The following is a 17,224-nucleotide window of genomic DNA, read 5'->3' on the forward strand; positions in this document are numbered from 1 at the left end:
TCTGTAGAAATAGCAATCATCAAATATTAGATAGCCTCCGGAGAAAAGATTAAAAGACAAACCCGTTGCGCCGATGGCTCAAGGGGCGAGAGTAAGCCAAGTACGAAAAGAGTGAACATAAATATATTAAGGGGCAGATTGGTACACATGGATTATTCATCATACATAGCGTTCTAAGTAGCTTACGATAGAATATTTACAATGCTATTAGGAAGGAAGGTAGACAGTGAGAGATTCATCTCATGGGCTTTATGCTTGGTGGACCATCGGTGCTGCAATTGTTTGTAGTGGCTGGGGTTGAATGTTTGCATTGTTCATAACAGAAATTCTTTCAACATCATCATCCAGGCTCCAGTAGTACTTGTTTGTTTGTTGGAGTTCATACTCTGATTGCATGGCTATATCAGTGAGACGATCAGCAACATATCTTACTTGCGGCAATATATGATTCAGATCATTGTCTTTGGATGTTGATCCAGCCGTGAAGTTGCTATCTATTATACGGTAAAGCTCCTTTGCTGTCATGTGATCTCCCTGAGGCTATGTCTCCAGCTGTTGCTAAAAGAGTCTATTAGGTTTTCCTTTTCTTTCTGTTGATGCTCAAGAGTTTCACACTTTTGTTGGAGTAGCTGCATCTTGTCGTAGCTTATGTCCTGCAGCACTTTATTGTGGATGCTCTTCATGTACTTGAGAGCTTCGTTTGCTAGTTGGTCTTCAGCATCTTCTAGGTTGTTGGATACATGGATTGATATTGATTGTCTTGGAAGATTGTTGTCGAGCTGATGCTTGGAGGGATAGAAGTGAATAGTTGCGTCTATACCAACTGCTCCTACTTCATGTGTTGAGTAGATTGCAGTTGGGAGGCCTAGTTGTTGAATCATGGCATCGAACAACACTTTTGTTGGGATTTTGATTTTTTTCATCACCGTAGGCTGATGACAAAGAAGAAGGTAGTATGAGTAATCGTCTATACATCATGTGAGAAGATAATAAAATGATTCAGAATAGGAGGGGTCTGATTTTGTTGTAAGTGCCATTGCACCGATGGCGCAAAAAGTAGGGTCGAACCATGGATGCATGCCGTGAGTATTCAAATATTGAAATACAAATTGAAGCACACCACAAATTACTTGGTGTGTTCTGATTGACCAAACAAAAAGATCTTGTAATATCATTCTCCAAGATCCAGCACTTCTTTTCGATTTATTCATACAATACTTTGAATGCGCAGTTGGATTATTAAGATGTCCAGCATTGTATACTACATGTGATAAAAAATGATGCAGATTGCAGTTTTTGGATGGTTTAGATTACCTGATCAGTAATGTTATGATTAGTACTCACCAGTATGAAATATGAACATGTATAAAATGATTTTTGAAAACATTAGTAAACAACATGAACAACAAAAGGGTGACATGTCATCAGTCATTTAGTCATGGTACAGAAGATGGCATCTTCAGCAACTATACAAGCAATATGATTAAATAGCATGAGCCAAATCTCAGCAAAAGCTGTCCTTTGCAGCCTGTCCTATATGGCCTCAAACAAATCTCAGTAGGATTAAAAATATTCAAAAGAAAAAGGCCAAACTAAATTTGCAGAGAATGTATATTCCATGGACATGGAAATAATTTAGATCAATAAAACTAAACTTAATTAGAATACATAACATATCAAACATACACACAAAGAGAGAGGGGAATAGGGCTAAGGATAAACTCGCCGGCGGAAGGGAAAATCTGAGTATGCAAAAGAAATCAACAATTTTGTCCCCTGGACCTGATAGCAAAGACAAATAATTTCTATTAGCAAGCAGCGAAGGTGAAAAGAAGAAATGCCTTTCAGAACAGTGATGATCAGCTTCCTTTGGTTCAATCTCGTGCAACACCATTGTTGCACCACCGCTCTTGTTGCACCGCCGCTCCTGGCAGCACAGTGAGAAGTCTCCATTTTCCTCGCCTAAAAAAATAGTCTATAGTTTCCTTTTATCAAAACAAACCTGATTGCTCATCGTTTCTTAACAATAGATAGATTGTACATAATCATATCTTGAGTCAAAACATAGCATCCAAGATCCAACAGTAGTTTAGCACACAGGCACACGAACCAAAATCGCAAGACTGGACATAACTAAAGTTTAACGACACATGACGCTTAATTTGACTTAAATTTAAAAACATCAAGTAGACAGCAGCAAGCAGCGTGCAAGATCAGTATCACTGGCATCCCCCAACTTGTAAACTTCAAGCTTCATTGGTCCTGCAGAGTTGAAGTAGGCACGGAAGCTTCTGTCCTCATGATTTCACGAGGCTCGGAGGACATCTACAATCAACAAAGTTGCATCGATCAATAAGGATTTAGTAATACGAGCAATGACCAAAATCCCCACTACTTGTTAGCAAGAATTCTGTATTACTCTAAAATAAAATAATATCTATGTGTGAACTGTACGCCTCGTTTAATACATGATTCACAACAGCATGGTCCTATAGATACAGTGAATGTACACTGACAACATACCGTTTTTGCAGTTGATATCTAACTAAGACATCTCTTCCCAAATTCCCCAGATTGAAAAATTGTTCCGATGGTTACCACAGCGGACGCCAGCCAACATAATGGTCGTCCTCAAATATTGTCGTGCCCAAACAACAAATAAGCGACAACTAACTCTAGTTGTTCACGGCAAAAGACAACACAACATGTGAATTGCACACGATCCCTGTACTTTTATTTTGGTTGCAAGACTTTCACATTCGTACAAAATTCAAAAGTTCAGATACAGAAAAAATCATCAAAAGTGCAACAAAGTCACTTCAGGTGAATGATCAAACCATACAGTCTACACAGCAATTGAATTAGGAATAGAAGACAGTGAGAAACAGAACAAGAACATACAGCCTGCAGGAACGTCCTGTGTCCGTCGACTCGTCGGTATTCTTCAGGTCCAGCAAATTAGCAGGATGGTTGCGCGGGTAAAACTACTTGAGCTGCTGGTTGTGCTCCTATGGATCCGTCTCCAGCGAGCTTGGTAGGGTACGGAGATCCTTCTCTCCTGTGACCGCGAGTCACGTTGCTAGGGCTGCCATCGACCATGGTTGTAGGAGGTCACCGGGGTGGGTCTCTTCTCTATCAGATCTGAGACAAACCATACAAAATCTATATTAACCATCAAGTTAGCATGGCATATATTTACATAGAAACAACACAACATCCTAATTGATAATTTTCCTTCTTCCTTATAGTTCTAATTTTGAACATGGCACAATGATTTATTCCCCATTTTAATCTTATACTCGAATTCAAATTCTATCTGTGACACGCATGTCTATACGCCCAATCTAAAATCTGAGAAGAGCGGAAAAAGTGAGGAAGTTCCCTCGGTTATCCCAAGTTTCTAGCTAAATGGAAGGTACATGAAAAAAATATGCATTGCTGGAGTCAGAAGCATGAAATTTAGCACAATCCCAGAATACAAAGTTCATACCTGCATGGTCGTCTTGTTTATTATCGCCATTGTAACCTAGAATGCAAAAATGCATTACTATCTTGCAAGGGCTTGATCGACTATAGTGTAGCCTGCTCATAAACAGCCAAACAGGCTCGACATGCACAACCCCAGAAAAACCTCCGCTCTGACAAATGGTAAAAACTCAAGTTTTACCCCGCCTGCAAGAACTGAACCTCCTCAGCAACATCAGAAATGTAGGACAAGGCATGTAAGTGACATTATTTTGAGGATGAAAAAAATGTATATATATATACATCAGTTGGGAACTGATTATATGCCTTTAGATTCAATAACTCAATTATCCTATAAAGATATTAAGCCTAGAGAGCCCTTTATAGCAGAAGAAAGCTTCACATACATGATAGCCATTTTTTTAATGTAAATCAATATAGCAAATGCAACGAGTAGTAGACGTGTGAGGTCAGTGTTGCTTGCTGGCAAGAAAATGGAAGCGGAAACATGTGAATAAACAACAACTGTATACATGTGGTATTACTAATATTTTTTGCCTTGGACAAACATGTGATATGGAATTTAACTGTTGGAACCATATATGAACTGAACAATGTGCATTGTCTAAAGCTAGCACAACATCTCTTCCTATGATATGGTTCATATGTATTCAACCAATTCAAGCCCTTGTGCTTAACCAGTTCTACTTTCAGTTCAGCATACAAAAGGAACGAATAGGAAGTTGAGTAAACGAAAACAAATTTCGATAAAAATGATGCTAGTGGTTGCTTTGGTAGTTGAACTGATTCACAGAACTGATCAAATCTGAGAAAGTTATTGGTTGCAACGGAAATGTGACATTATCCTACACACCTATATTAACCATCAAGTTAGCATGGCATATATTTACACAGAAACAACACAACATCCTAATTGATAATTTTCCTTCTTCCCTATAGTTCTAATTTTGAACATGGCACAATGATCTATTCCCCATTTTAATCTTATACTCGAATTCAAATTCAATCTGTGACACACATGTCTATATGCCCAATCTAAAATCTGAGAAGAGCGGAAAAAGTGAGAAAGTTCCCTTTGTTATCCCAAGTTTCTAGCTAAATGGAAGGTACATGAAAAAAATGCATTTCTGGAGTCAGAAGCATGAAATTTAGCACAATCCCAGAATACAAAGTTCATATCTGCATGGTCTGTCTTGTTTATTACTCGCCATTGTAACCCCAGAATGCAAAAATGCATTAATATCTTGAGAAATTAACTAAGCACTGGACCCAACTGGACCCCTGATCATAGAGATTTTACTTGCATGTGTCATCGATGAGACCGATATCTCCCTCAAACTGAGATCATCATCCAAATGAATCCAGGCATGCTTAATGACCTATACTTGGAGATGCAGTTGCTTCTGATACTCAACGGCCCCATCAAGAATTGATGCCTAACCCCGCAGACCAATGCAAACATGAACCCATTAATTTCATCACAAACATAAACGCAGGAGCACCAAATTCAGCGACAAAGAAAGAAGGAAAAATGGAGTGACCTTGTTGGAATTGGGTAGCAGGCTCTGCAACACCTTCAATCTTCCAGCCGATCGACCCAGGCAACGTCTTCCTTGCTCTTCTTGTTCCTCTTCTTCCTCTTTCATTTCTTCTCACCTTCTCACCCTCCTCTTTGCTCTTAGGTACCAAAGTGCCTGCACAATCACTACCATCAACAAAACTGGAAACCCAAGGTGTTACATGGAATAACCTTTTTTCAGAAATAATTCAACTCTATCGTGAAGCAAGCTATGAACAAAACAAGACCAGACCGTTCATAGTATATACAGTTGTTGAAGAGCAAGTAGTATATAAAATTTAGAGCTAAGTATCATTAAGGGCTCCTTTAACACAAGCAGAGATAGCATGATCATAATATACTCCCTCCGTTCCTTGATATAAGGTGTATAGATTTTTGAGAAAAAGTCCGAAATATAAGGTGTATTGCGTTGCACCACTCGTTTGGATAATTTTTTTAGGGATTGCAGACAGGAACTACAGACCGGACCACGATCGTAGCTAAAAGAACTGAAGAGCGAGCAAGCTCCCTATAAGTCGAAGTATATTCATAATTAAAGCAAGAATGAATCTACATTGTCTTGAGCCTAAAACCTCATCATGCTCAGGGAATCTCTTCCGGGCACCTCCGGCAAGGCAAGGCAAGGCAGATCTAACTGATTTAACACCTCCGGCAAGCACGCACGCACACAAAGAGTCACAGTATCCTCATTTTGATGAAAGCAAAAATGTATCATGTACTGTAAATACATACCTTGACCTGGAAAAGGTATGGCCCAGTCTCAATTGACAGTCTTAATGATTCATGTTGGCCTTTAGATAAGTTTTTTAACAACAATTTTGCTTGCGGCTTGTAGATCAACTATATTATCACAAGAAAATAAATGGCTCCTGAAATTACAATTTGGGTATTTGGTGAACTATCAAACAAAACAAATAATCAGAATATTTGATTAACAACGCAGGAAACCTCATGAGGAGCCGGAGAAACCAACGGCAGGTGACAGCGAGGCTCAATAAGTCACTTCCGTTAAGGTGCCTGTCCACCATCATACAAATGTCCATGTCATACCTGCACCAACAACAAAAACAATATTAAGACTCCCTCAATTTGATGCAGTGCAAATCACATATCATGTAGATAAAGTAGGAAACCACAACTTGAATCTCAGTATTATATCAAAAAGCAGAGTCCTGGGCATATGAACAGCAAATTTGAACACACACACACACCCACACACACAAGAGAGAGAGAGAGGGAGGGAGGGAGGGAGGCTACACTGCTACTACCAGCAGCTGTAGGCACACAGGAAAGGCAACAGCCATATGCATCCGCATGTTTTTTACACAAGCAAGCAATCAAACCACTTGCCCCGAACAATTTTTCTTCTGTTCTTCTAGCTGTAGTACGCTAATCAAGCATATGTTTGGGGAATAATTCTATGAATTATTGACTCACTTTCCTAGCATTGCTCGTCAGATTCAGAGGCATTTAAATTACAACAATGGAAATTTGAACTTAATAATCGACAAAAGGATTGAGAGAGAAGGCAACATCTTACCAGTTGAAAGAGATGCAAGAGTATGGCTTTGCCCAGGCCGTATTCTTCCACAACACCACCTCCTCCTGTGGTTGTGTGCAGCTACCCGCCGGAGAATCGTGTCTAGTGAAATCTGCCCGTCATGTGATTCTTCTGACAGTAAACAACTGTTGCAAAATCCAAGCAAAAAGAAGTCTCAAATCGGGTGAAAATAGAGGGAGGCACTAACCGTGAAAGGATCCGTGATGAACCTAGGATACACGAGCACGTTGTCGTTGACGGCCTCGAGGTACTTAAGCCCGGCGTCGAACACGGTGCTGCCCTCATCCCCTGCCGCCCCGTCCGGCGTCAAACCCGGCACTGCCCTCGTCGCCCTCGCCCCGCGTCGCCACGACGGAGATGGGGAAGATGAAGACCCGGGGCGAGGATACCGAGATGAGCGCGTCGAGGCCCCGTCCAAACTGAAACAAGCTATCAAGCAGAAAGTAAAAACCAAGAAACAGAACATGGCATATACAAAAGCAACCGGCAATGTGTTGATTCTACTTCAAACCAATGTTCAAGAAAGCGGAAAGCGTAAGCGAAGCGGAAGGCCACAGCTTAGAGCAATGAGCGCTTAAGCGCAGCTTAATCGCACTTAAGCGTTTTTTGAAATTGGCTAGAATTTGACAGATTTTGAATGATATACACATGAAAATAGGAAGCTTGGCACATGGGTAATTGAAGTAGCATCTGAAATACAGTTCACACAATAGCAAATACATATCAGGTTCGCATAGCAAGCAAAATAACAACTAAAATGCAGTTCAGTTCAAATAGACGTAACCTAACAGATATCATGTGGACAGAATTTTGCCAAAATATGAAGGAAATAGTTCTTGAACATAGCCTAGTAATAAGATAAATAGCATATTGCCATTATTGCACAAGCAGACCAACAGAAGTAGTACAAAAATTGCCAAATTTTGGTCAAATTTAAATAAAAAATGCTTAATCTACCGCTTAGGACAAAAGCGAAGCGCTTTGCCATCGCTCAGCGCTTAATCGCGCTTAAGCGTTGCTTAAAAACGCTTTCTTGAACACTGCTTCAAACCTGAAAATGGCAACAAAACCTAGAATGGCATCTATCCTTGAGATTGCTAGCTTGTACTCAGCTCTGATTAGACACGATTTTAAAATTTTTGAACTGATAAATGATGACACACAAAATATATGTGATACCAAATCTGATCCTCGGGGACTTCAAGGATATCAAAAAATATACCATTTCATGATTTAGATTGATTTTAGCTATTTGTCATGGCTCAACGTGGTGATCACTTCTTTGTATGGACCAATTTTTCAATTTTGTAATGAGAGGGGGAGGTTCAAGGAGAGGGTGAAGTTTCTGTTCATGTTGGGATAGAGCAGAAGCACCCTATGCATAGCAGATTGCTTACAAAAATTTGTTTCATTCTGCAGCACAACAATTCTCTATCATTACTTGCAAACAAAGTTGCAACAGAAAGATTCACTTTCTGCTTAGCATGTCTGCATGGAATTTCCTACATAATTTTCCTGGACTCAGGCAATGGCCTGTAATAATTAAGTAGACAATTTAAGTAGACTAATTTTAGTAGCCCAGATACGAAAACAATTAAATAACAAGCAATAGGAAACAATTAAAAGCCTGATCCAGAACTACAACCAAACTGGAGCGAGCAGTAGATTTCTTAGTCTGGCAAAATCTGATTTGGTAGTGCTTATACATCAAAAAATGTTTATCGACAAAAAAACTATGTGATGCAGTATTTACACAATCCAATATTTTCATATAGGGTCAGCACCAAAGAAACAATTCTGATGCACTGAGATAAACAATTCCAATGTACTTGTTCATATGAATGTTTGGGTGTTTCCACGAGCATGTTTGGGTGTTCTTACAATGCTGAAATTCTATTATTAAGACTAGTGCAATAAGCCATTAACCGACATTTTTATTTATTATTCTATCATAATGGCTATACTATCCAAGAGCTATCACTCCCCCTAATTTTCTATCTCGGAGAAGATGCACATTGGTCCATCAAAATAAAACACTAAAGCCTGGAGCTCGTTAGGAGGCAGTGATATCCCAACATGCAGCTAGCCGAAGATCACCTAAAGAAGGGACTATAGTACCATATAGTTGGAGTTGAATCATTGAGTTACATGCCTGGGAATTTGAATGGGACTCTAGATAATTCCCTGGGTTCAGAACAAGGCGCCTATATCTCCCCTCTTGTAGCAATTTACTCTTTATAATTCACTTCATCAAGTTCTAGCTATCTCTCTCCCAAATTGAGGGATGGGGCAGCAAATATTCATATGCTCACTTCAACAAGTTCTAGCTATCTCTCTCCCAAATTAAGGGATGGAGCAGCAAATACTCATATTCTCATGGGAAATAAGAAGACACGAAAAGAGAAAAAGGAGTGAGGAATTTTTACCTGCGCCACAAGGCTCGCAAATCTACGTCGCCCTCCGCCAACAACAGTGCCAAGATGTCCGGTTCTTGTGGATGGCGCCCATGGATTTGAAGTGGGGTGACTTCAATCCCCTCCCTTGATATGGCTTGCTGTTGCCTTTTGAAGTTTGTCCATGGAGAAGAGAAGCGGAGGTCGTTGGCCCAGCACCGCACCGGAGCAGACGACGGCGAGCTCGACCATGTGCGGGCCGTGGTGGTCGTCCTCGTCCATGGGAGGATGGTGGCTGCAGCACCGAATCGAAGAAATAAGCGAGTGGGGCGGGGAGAGACGGAAGAAGGGGAGAGGAGAGGGCATGAATCGAGGAAAGAGGAGAGCTCACCTCGCCGGAGTTGGAGGCGGCCGAAACCCTAGCCACGGGGAGGGGTCGCGCGCGAGTGCTCGCAGCCGTGAGGAGCGGATCTGGCCGGAGTGCAGCGGTGGCGGCGAGCTCGGCGGCTGGAGAGGAACGGGGAGGAAAGGAGGGTAGCGCGGCGGCGGCCGCAGGGCCTGCTAGGTAGCGGCGGCTAGGGTTGGGATGGGAAGGAGAGGGAGCTACGCGAGGAAAAGGATCGGGATGCTGCACGAGTGCGGGAGGAGCTGTCCACGGGAGGTGTTGGTTTTTATACGCCTGTACGCAGAATGACCAAAATACCCCGGTGGGGGCACGGTATTTACATTTTGCTGCCATTACTATTCATTCCAGCAGTGTTCATCTCGGATCCGACGGCCCGGGTTCATCCAAATCTTGATCCGAAGCCCAGAAATGCATCAAGCAAATCGATCCGACGGCCGAGAGTCGCTGATCTCTGAGGAGGCTTGTACATCCATCCTTCTCTTATTTCTGGATAATAGGATTGTTGCTTCCACCTAGAAAACGAAGCTATAGCTTCCCCTAAAATAGATAGTGTGGTTGGTTCTCCGGTGAGGTGCGGCCTCCCCATCTTGCGCGCTCGGGAAGAAAAAAAGAAGAAGAAAAAAGTGACTAACGCAACAAAAAAATTCAGGTACCCAATAAATAGCAAAAACCGATATAATACACATGGAGTTGTGTAGTGGCAAAGCAACTTGACCGTGTGCGTGCGCAACAACCTCCTGGTTTTGTTTGGCCTGGTGCGATCGGGCGGTCGCTGTCTTGGACCATGAGTCCACGGTCCACCATGGCCGCTGTTCATGGAGACCAAAGGCGGCAAGCGGTCAAAGATTGCGATGGACGGCTGTTTTGCGATGCACATGGTACTAGCATGGAAACACACCGTCCAAGTCTTTTACAAAGCCGTTGGTAAAGCGCGTGGGTCGGTGCTCAATCCATGGCCATGGGGGGCAGGGCAAAAGCGCGGTCTCAACAGAAAGCTCACGGATCATCATGATCCAAAACGCGACGCGAACGTCTTCCATCATGGCGTCGTCCCGTATCGGATCCGTAGGGGACACTGCACTACTGGAACGGGATAAGGCGAGGCGTGCACGGCTGGTCTGGTGAGGTGAGTCGCCGCTGTCTCACTGCCCGGCGCGCCGCTGTTGGCTTCCTCCTCGCAAGTACCCAACCAAAACCTTTCCGTTTTGCTTTCCTCCGGTCTAGGAAGGCTGCTGCCGAGCGCGTGTGGGCGGGCAGGAAGGCGCCGCTCGCGCGTGTTGGCTCGATCGACCCACCTACACACAGATGAGATAAGTTTCCTAGAACTGCTACAGGACAAATGTGTCGTCCGATACTCATCCCACGGTAAGCCATCGCCCTTGGATCAAACATTGGACTGCAAATCTGACCATGCTGTGAGAATGCCGGTTCCAGAATTCCAGCAGACAGCGCAAACAGGATGAGATAGACATGCAGGTTCCACATCAATCTTGAACTAACGTCACAACATTTCTTCCCTTCAGGGACTACACGCTTATTATACGTATGTTTCACCCATACGATTCACATTACACGACCACATCCTATTCTTTCTTTCATTCATGCGCGCTAGTAATAACAGTAGTAGTACGGTTTACTTCACATAAACACAGCATACAGGACACTGTTTCTTCACAAATACGTAGTATAAGGCCATTGAGCCTGCTAGACACTCAGGTGACAGGTGGTAGAGAAGCAGCGGCAGATAGCTGGTTTAACGATGAGATCAGGTGTAGGAAGCACGAGCCTGTTAATCTCAAGGGAGGGTCTTCGTAGATATGAGCTCGAACGACAGCCCATTCTCCTCGAGGCGCTTCTGGAGATCTGTGGGGCCGAAGACGGCGCCCGGCGTGTAGACCCCGCCCTTCGGCAGATTGGCCCGCTGGCTCAGCAGGACGAGGGCACACTGGACGAGGACGATCGGGGTGGTGATGTACCCGATCTCAGGCCCCGAAACTCTGGTCACGATCTCCTTGTCTGGCTTGCTTCCACGCTCTGATGCGCGGGCCGAGTCGCTGTACCCGCGGCCGATGAACCACATTTTGAACAAGGCGCTGCAGACCTCCTCTTCTGTTGGCCCGGTCTTCCTGAACAGCCCGATGGAGAAGAACTCAGGGAATTTCAGCAAGAGGGACCTGCCGAAGGAGAAACCCCCCAGGATGCCGATGAAAAGTCCAGTGCACAGCCACAAGAAAAGGCCCAGGATCGAACGGCTGCTGATCTTCACACCGAAATGTGCAGGTTTGATAGAGGACCAGAATTCCTTCCTATGCTCCGCAAATTCTGGGGTTTCGTCCGCACCAGGAAGGCCCTCGGGATGCTCTGTCACTTTTGCTAGGGTTCTCTTCACAACCACTGTGTCGGCAGAAGGTAGCTTCATCACCCACAGTCCTAGTGCCTTGTCATGCTCAATCAGTGATCCTTTGGGAGGCGGAGGCCCCGGAATCTGCACAAAGGGAGAAGAAACCTTAGCATCAAATGTGATCATTATACAATAAAAGAATGATTCCATCATAATTTCACCAACTCATCATCGCAGGCATTGGATTCAGGGATTCAAAGGCTATAACAAATGTGGTGGACATATTCGCTAGGATCTTTATTCCACGACTTACTAGTTACTACTCCCTCCATTCCTAAATATTTGTCTTTCTAGAGATTTCAACAAGTGACTACATACGAAGCAAAATGAGTGAATCTACACTCTAAAATATGTCTATGTACATCCGTATGTGGTAGTCCATTTGAAATCTCTAAAAAGACAAATATTTAGGAACCGAGGGAGTATAAAACATTTAACAATATTGAAGATTATATCACAAGAAAGGTCAGGGCAGCTTCTGATGATGGGGGTGGGGGAGAACCTTGCCGCTAACACAAGGAAGAGGAAAGCGAACAATGGGATTTCATAGACACTTGTGATATATTTTACCCATACGATTCACATTACACAAGCACATCCTATTCTTTCTTTCAGGCGCGGTAGTAATACTGTCTTGTCTTATTTCACATACGACACTCAGGTGATAGCTGGTTTAATGATGAAAGAAAGCAGACTGATTGTCCAAGAACACCACAGATCAGGTTCAGGAAGCACAAGCCTTTTTGTTAATCTGAAGGGAGGGTCCTTGTGGAGATGAGGTCAAACGACACTCCGTTCTCCTCGAGACGCTTCTGGAGATCTGTGGGGCCGAACATGACGCCCGGCGTGTACACCCCGCCTTTCGGCAGATTGGCTCGCTGCCTCAGCAGGACGAGGGCGCACTGGACGACGACGATCGGAGTGGTGATGTACCCGATCTCTGGCCCTGAAACTCTGGTGACCACCTCCATGTCTGGCTTGGTTCCACGCTCTGATGCACGGGCCAAATCGTTGTACCCATGGCCGACGAACCACAGTTTGAACGAGGCGTTGTTCACCTCGTCTTCTGTTGGTCCAGTCTTTCTACACAACCCAAGGGAGAAGAACTCGGGGAATTTTAGCAAGAGAGACCTACCCAGGGAGAAACCCCCAAGGATGCCGATGAAAAGTCCAGTACACAGCCACCGCACAAGGCCCAGGATGGAACGGGTGCCGATCTTCACACCAAAATGTGCAGGTTTGATAGAGGACCAGAATTCCTTCCTGCAGTCCACAAATTCTGAGGTTTCATCCACACCAGGAAGGCCCTCAGGATGCTCTGTCACTTTTGCTAGGGTTCTCTTCACAACCACTGTGTCAGCAGAAGGTAACTTCACCACCCACAATCCTAATGCCTTGTCATGCTCGATCAGTGATCCTTTGGGAGGTGCAGGCCCCGGAATCTACCCAGAAGGAGAAACCTTGGCATCAAATGATCATTCTCCAATAAAAATTTGATTCCATCATAGTTTCGCCAATTCATCACACATTGGATTCACAGATTCAAAAGCTATAACAAATGTGGTAGACATTTTCGCTAGGATCTTTACACTATGACTTGCTACAAAACATTTAAGAATATTGAATATTCTATATGACATGTCCAATCTATCACAACAAAGATGGGGGCAGCTAGAAATAATGGGCCTAAGTTGAATTCAGATTGTGGCATTGCCGAAGCCAACCCATTTTGCTTTGTCTTTATAAAACATTCAGCCACACAAAAATTTGTGTGGGCATCGGTATTTAGATCAACCACACAAAATTTACATCCAATCCAAACGGGCCCCAAATGAAAGAATGAATCCATTATTAAGGGCAAGCAAGGCAAATGTGGAGTGAATTACTACCAACAAAATGGCAAAGGGGTAATATTAGCCATTAGAAATACCCATTCTTCATGAAGTAGCAGTGTAGCACATACATTTACACAACAAAAGGCATGGCAGACACCATTCATATGTGAGAAGACCAATGTTAATCTGAGCTTAAGAATTATTCAGTAGCTAGTAGTTGGTCCATGATACTCCCTCTGTTCCTAAATATGTCTTTGGAGAAATTACACTATGGACCACATTCGGAGCAAAATGAGTGAATCCACATTCTAAAATGCATCTATATACATCCGTATGTAGTTCATAGTGAACTCTCTAGAAAGACTTATATTTAGGAACGGAGGGAGTATATGTCAGCTTGATTTTATAGTCCTTATTGGAGCAGCCAGTTAGCACAACATACACGGCCGAACAAAAGAACTACATATAAAATTTTGACGCCTTCAAACAAAGGTGATGATCAGGCGTAAGCAATCTATTATTTCTAAGACAATAAAGAAACAGAACTATACCAGGTTGTACACAAGTACGCAAACACCATATATAACCCAGACATCAGCAGTAAGGCGACGGTCAGGAGTAGGCAATAGTTTTCTTGCAAGAAAATAAAAAGGCAAAACTAACAATACCAGGTTGTCCACGACCACAAGTGCCCCTAGACCATACATAGCACAGGCATTAGCAGTAGTGTATATTCATTCTTAATGATAGAAGACAAGCAACTAGATTTGTGTCCTCCCTATCGTCTGTAAGTCTCTATCTAGCTATAACCGTCCGCCTTCTTAGTTACTCCCTCCGTCCGGAAATACTTGTCATCAAAATGAATAAAAGGGGATGTATCTAGATGTATTTTAGTTCTAGATACATCCCTTTTTGTCCATTTTGATGACAAGTATTTTCGACGGAGGGAGTATATAATAAGAAACTATGCCACACATATTCCGTCGTATCTCGACCTGCATCAATAACTTTTAGATTGTATTTTCTAGTGCTAGTAGTACACTATACCAGCACACATAGTACATACTTCCTCCATCCCAAAATAAGTGTCGCGGACTTGGTACAACTTATTTTGGGACGGAGGGAGTACATCTTTGTAGGTGGTCCAAAATTGGCACTTAGAAAGAAAATCCAAATGTTCTGAGACAGATAACTGGATTTTATAATAAAGAAAGTGCCAGTTTTATGATAACTAACAGAGCAATGCTATTTACAGATTCTACAAAAAACATTACGTTCTGGTTCAATCTGCCGATGGCTAGCTATAACCATGGGGTACTTGCAATTCAAAAAGAACTAGTACGTACAGTTTTCGTAAAAGTCTTATGTAGAAATAGGATTTTCGTAGGTGCAAAGGCAAGGATCAGGGATCTGGCCTAACAAAGCTGTCAATTAGCAGTGTTATGGTATGTGCGCTTATCATGAAAGTCAAGGATAAGGAAAGACATAAATCCTCCTTCTAACTGAATGTATTAGTTTCTATGGGTTTGCTAAAGCACATCTAGATGTGCCATCTAAGTTTTGCACATCTAAGTTATATGTCATTGATTGTACGCAGAGATTCGTGCGGGTATTTTCTCTTTTCTTTTTCCTTCTCTTTTTATGTTGATAGTCACTTAGATGTGCACTAACTAGACTACTAGAGCACGTCTAGATTTGTCCTAGTTTCATCCCTATGACGGCGTACTGTTAATCCCCTCAGCCTCAGCCTCATGAATCACTACCGTCCAAGCAGATTGCTGTGATGAAATAAGTAAATCAATTCCGAAACTACAATGCGAGAATTTTAGTAACTCACCCTGGGCTTCGCCGGCCTTGGCCTGGATCGGCGCAGCGCCTGCAGCTCGCTGGCGTTGGCCACGCCGAGAACGGCCGACTGAAACGTGCCGAAGTTCCCGACGATCTTCCTGTCTGACTCCAGGTTGACGTAGGCGACCACGCTCACCGGCGCGGAGGGCGGCGTCCACTGCCTGGAGTTGAACAGGAACCCGAGCTCCGCGGGGATGGAGTCAAACCCGCAGGCGGAGACAATCAGCGACCCGTTCTTGGCGGCGACCTCGTGGAGGTCGGCCTCGACGCGCTCCATGAACTCGGGCTCGCCGGAGATGTCGAGGCAGTCGGCCCCCGCCTCGGCGCAGGCCGCGGCCACCTGGCGGCCGTGGAGGCGGAAGGGCCCTGCGCAGGAGAGCAGGACGCGCGCCCGCGCGGCGACCGCGGCGAGGGAGGCCGGGTCGGAGGCGTCGGCGACGAGGATGGGGACGTCGGGGGCGGGCCCCGGCGCGGCGGCCCAGCGTAGCGCGGCGGCGACGCGGTCCCGGCTGCGGCCCGCGAGCGCGAGGGAACGCAGCGGGGAGGCGTTGGGGGGCAGGAACTTGAGCGCCTCGCGGATGACGTACTTGCCGGTGAAGCCCGAGGCCCCGAAGATGACGACGTCGAACACCTCCGGCCCCGGCACTGGCGCCGCCATGGAAGAGGGGCTTGGGCTCTCACTCGGGTGCGGCGCGTTGGAGTTGGACTGACTGGTGCGAGGTGGCTTTGGCCTCTCCTTCTCGGTGCGACCGCTTTTGACGTTGCTGTGGGAGGGACGCCGTCACGTTTTCAAGCCTGATCTCGCAGCGTTTTGTTGTGCGTAGTTTGCAGGTAGGTGGCTGTTCGCTGCTTGCAATTTGCATGCAATGCACAGTTGGTTTGCTAGCAGGTGTGGTGTTGCTCGAGCATCAGTCACAATAGGAGTATGACGAATTACGAGTGGACATGATGCCACGCGAGGCTGGTATCACATCCGTTCGTTGTGTGTGATGCATGTCGTATTCATATAACTTGTTGGATATGTGCATTTCACAGTTTGAAGTGACCATGTCCGACCAGGCTGACAAGAGTCGTTCATCTATACACAACGGGCGGGCTAACGGCATGCACCACCGGTTTAAATGCAACATGCAGACCATCCTGCGTTTCCTCTTTCACCTATCATGCTTCTCTATTCTTACGACTTTGTTTCATGTGCAACATGGCTACTAGTTAGAACTCACTCATGGAGATGTGGAGCTCCCTCTGGAAAAAATACCCCCATCCCAGCTCATAGCTCCTCCCCTCTCATTCCCCCTCTTTCCCTTAGCCATTTTCTTTCGTTCTAGTGCTTGAGCAACTTTTATGGCGTTGTGCATAGTGCACAACGGTGAAGATAGGCTAATTTGTTCTACAGGATGATCCAGCTCTTCTCATGTAGCTTGTCATTCAATTAGTATTTCTCTTAAGGTCCGCCCTACGTGTGCTAAGTAGTAATCATCACTTAGTTACCGACGATGTCATCAGTTAGATATAACCCACTATGAATGGCAAACAACATTTTCTTCCAATCCTGGATTGCGTTGTCCAGCATGCTCACTAATAAAATAAAATAAAGTAACTCATATAGATTAAATAGACTATTTGAATCAGGACCAGCTACTCTACGACATGAATCAATTAGCATGGTGTGAGGAGGCAAAAGTACATTGAGGCTTGATTTGTTTATATCTAAC

General features: G+C 44.3%; 1 protein-coding gene and 1 long non-coding RNA gene across 9 annotated transcripts; both read right to left on the reverse strand.

Moving 5' to 3' along the window:
- Positions 1-1,994: 1,994 nt before the first annotated feature.
- LOC119363117 lies at positions 1,995-9,660 on the reverse strand. Of its 7 annotated transcripts, XR_005173781.1 has the most exons (11): positions 9,411-9,660; positions 9,053-9,314; positions 6,814-7,055; positions 6,606-6,717; positions 6,014-6,115; positions 5,798-5,934; positions 5,028-5,180; positions 4,787-4,922; positions 3,491-3,672; positions 2,902-3,141; positions 1,995-2,325 (listed from the first exon to the last, which is right to left on the reverse strand). It is a non-coding gene; the product is annotated as an uncharacterized LOC119363117 (long non-coding RNA). The 7 variants fall into 7 exon arrangements; XR_005173777.1 differs by having other exon boundaries at positions 4,787-5,180; positions 6,814-7,045; XR_005173780.1 differs by having other exon boundaries at positions 4,787-5,180; positions 6,606-6,751; positions 6,836-7,055.
- A 1,266-nt stretch (positions 9,661-10,926) lies between these two features.
- LOC119363119 (probable mitochondrial saccharopine dehydrogenase-like oxidoreductase At5g39410) lies at positions 10,927-16,270 on the reverse strand. Of its 2 annotated transcripts, none has more exons than XM_037628426.1 (2): positions 15,499-16,248; positions 10,927-11,910 (listed from the first exon to the last, which is right to left on the reverse strand). In XM_037628426.1, exons 1-2 carry the CDS (start codon positions 16,165-16,167, stop codon positions 11,221-11,223), a joined length of 1,359 nt encoding a protein of 452 aa, XP_037484323.1. In that variant the 5' UTR covers positions 16,168-16,248; the 3' UTR covers positions 10,927-11,220. The 2 variants fall into 2 exon arrangements, with proteins under 2 accessions (XP_037484323.1, XP_037484322.1); XM_037628425.1 differs by lacking the exon at positions 10,927-11,910 and adding an exon at positions 12,364-13,268 and having other exon boundaries at positions 15,499-16,270.
- Between the last annotated feature and the right edge of the window lie 954 nt (positions 16,271-17,224).

This window comes from Triticum dicoccoides, chromosome 2B (genome assembly GCF_002162155.2).
Source record: "Triticum dicoccoides isolate Atlit2015 ecotype Zavitan chromosome 2B, WEW_v2.0, whole genome shotgun sequence".
Lineage (NCBI taxonomy): Eukaryota > Viridiplantae > Streptophyta > Magnoliopsida > Poales > Poaceae > Triticum > Triticum dicoccoides.

Coding starts and splice junctions, on each gene's coding strand:
- LOC119363119 (XM_037628425.1), bottom strand. CDS start 16,167: ATGGCGGCGCCAGTGCCGGGGCCGGAGGTGTTCGACGTCGTCATCTTC. Junction 13,269..15,498: donor CAAGGCCGGCGAAGCCCAGG/GTGAGTTACTAA, acceptor CCTTCTGGGTAG/ATTCCGGGGCCTGCACCTCC.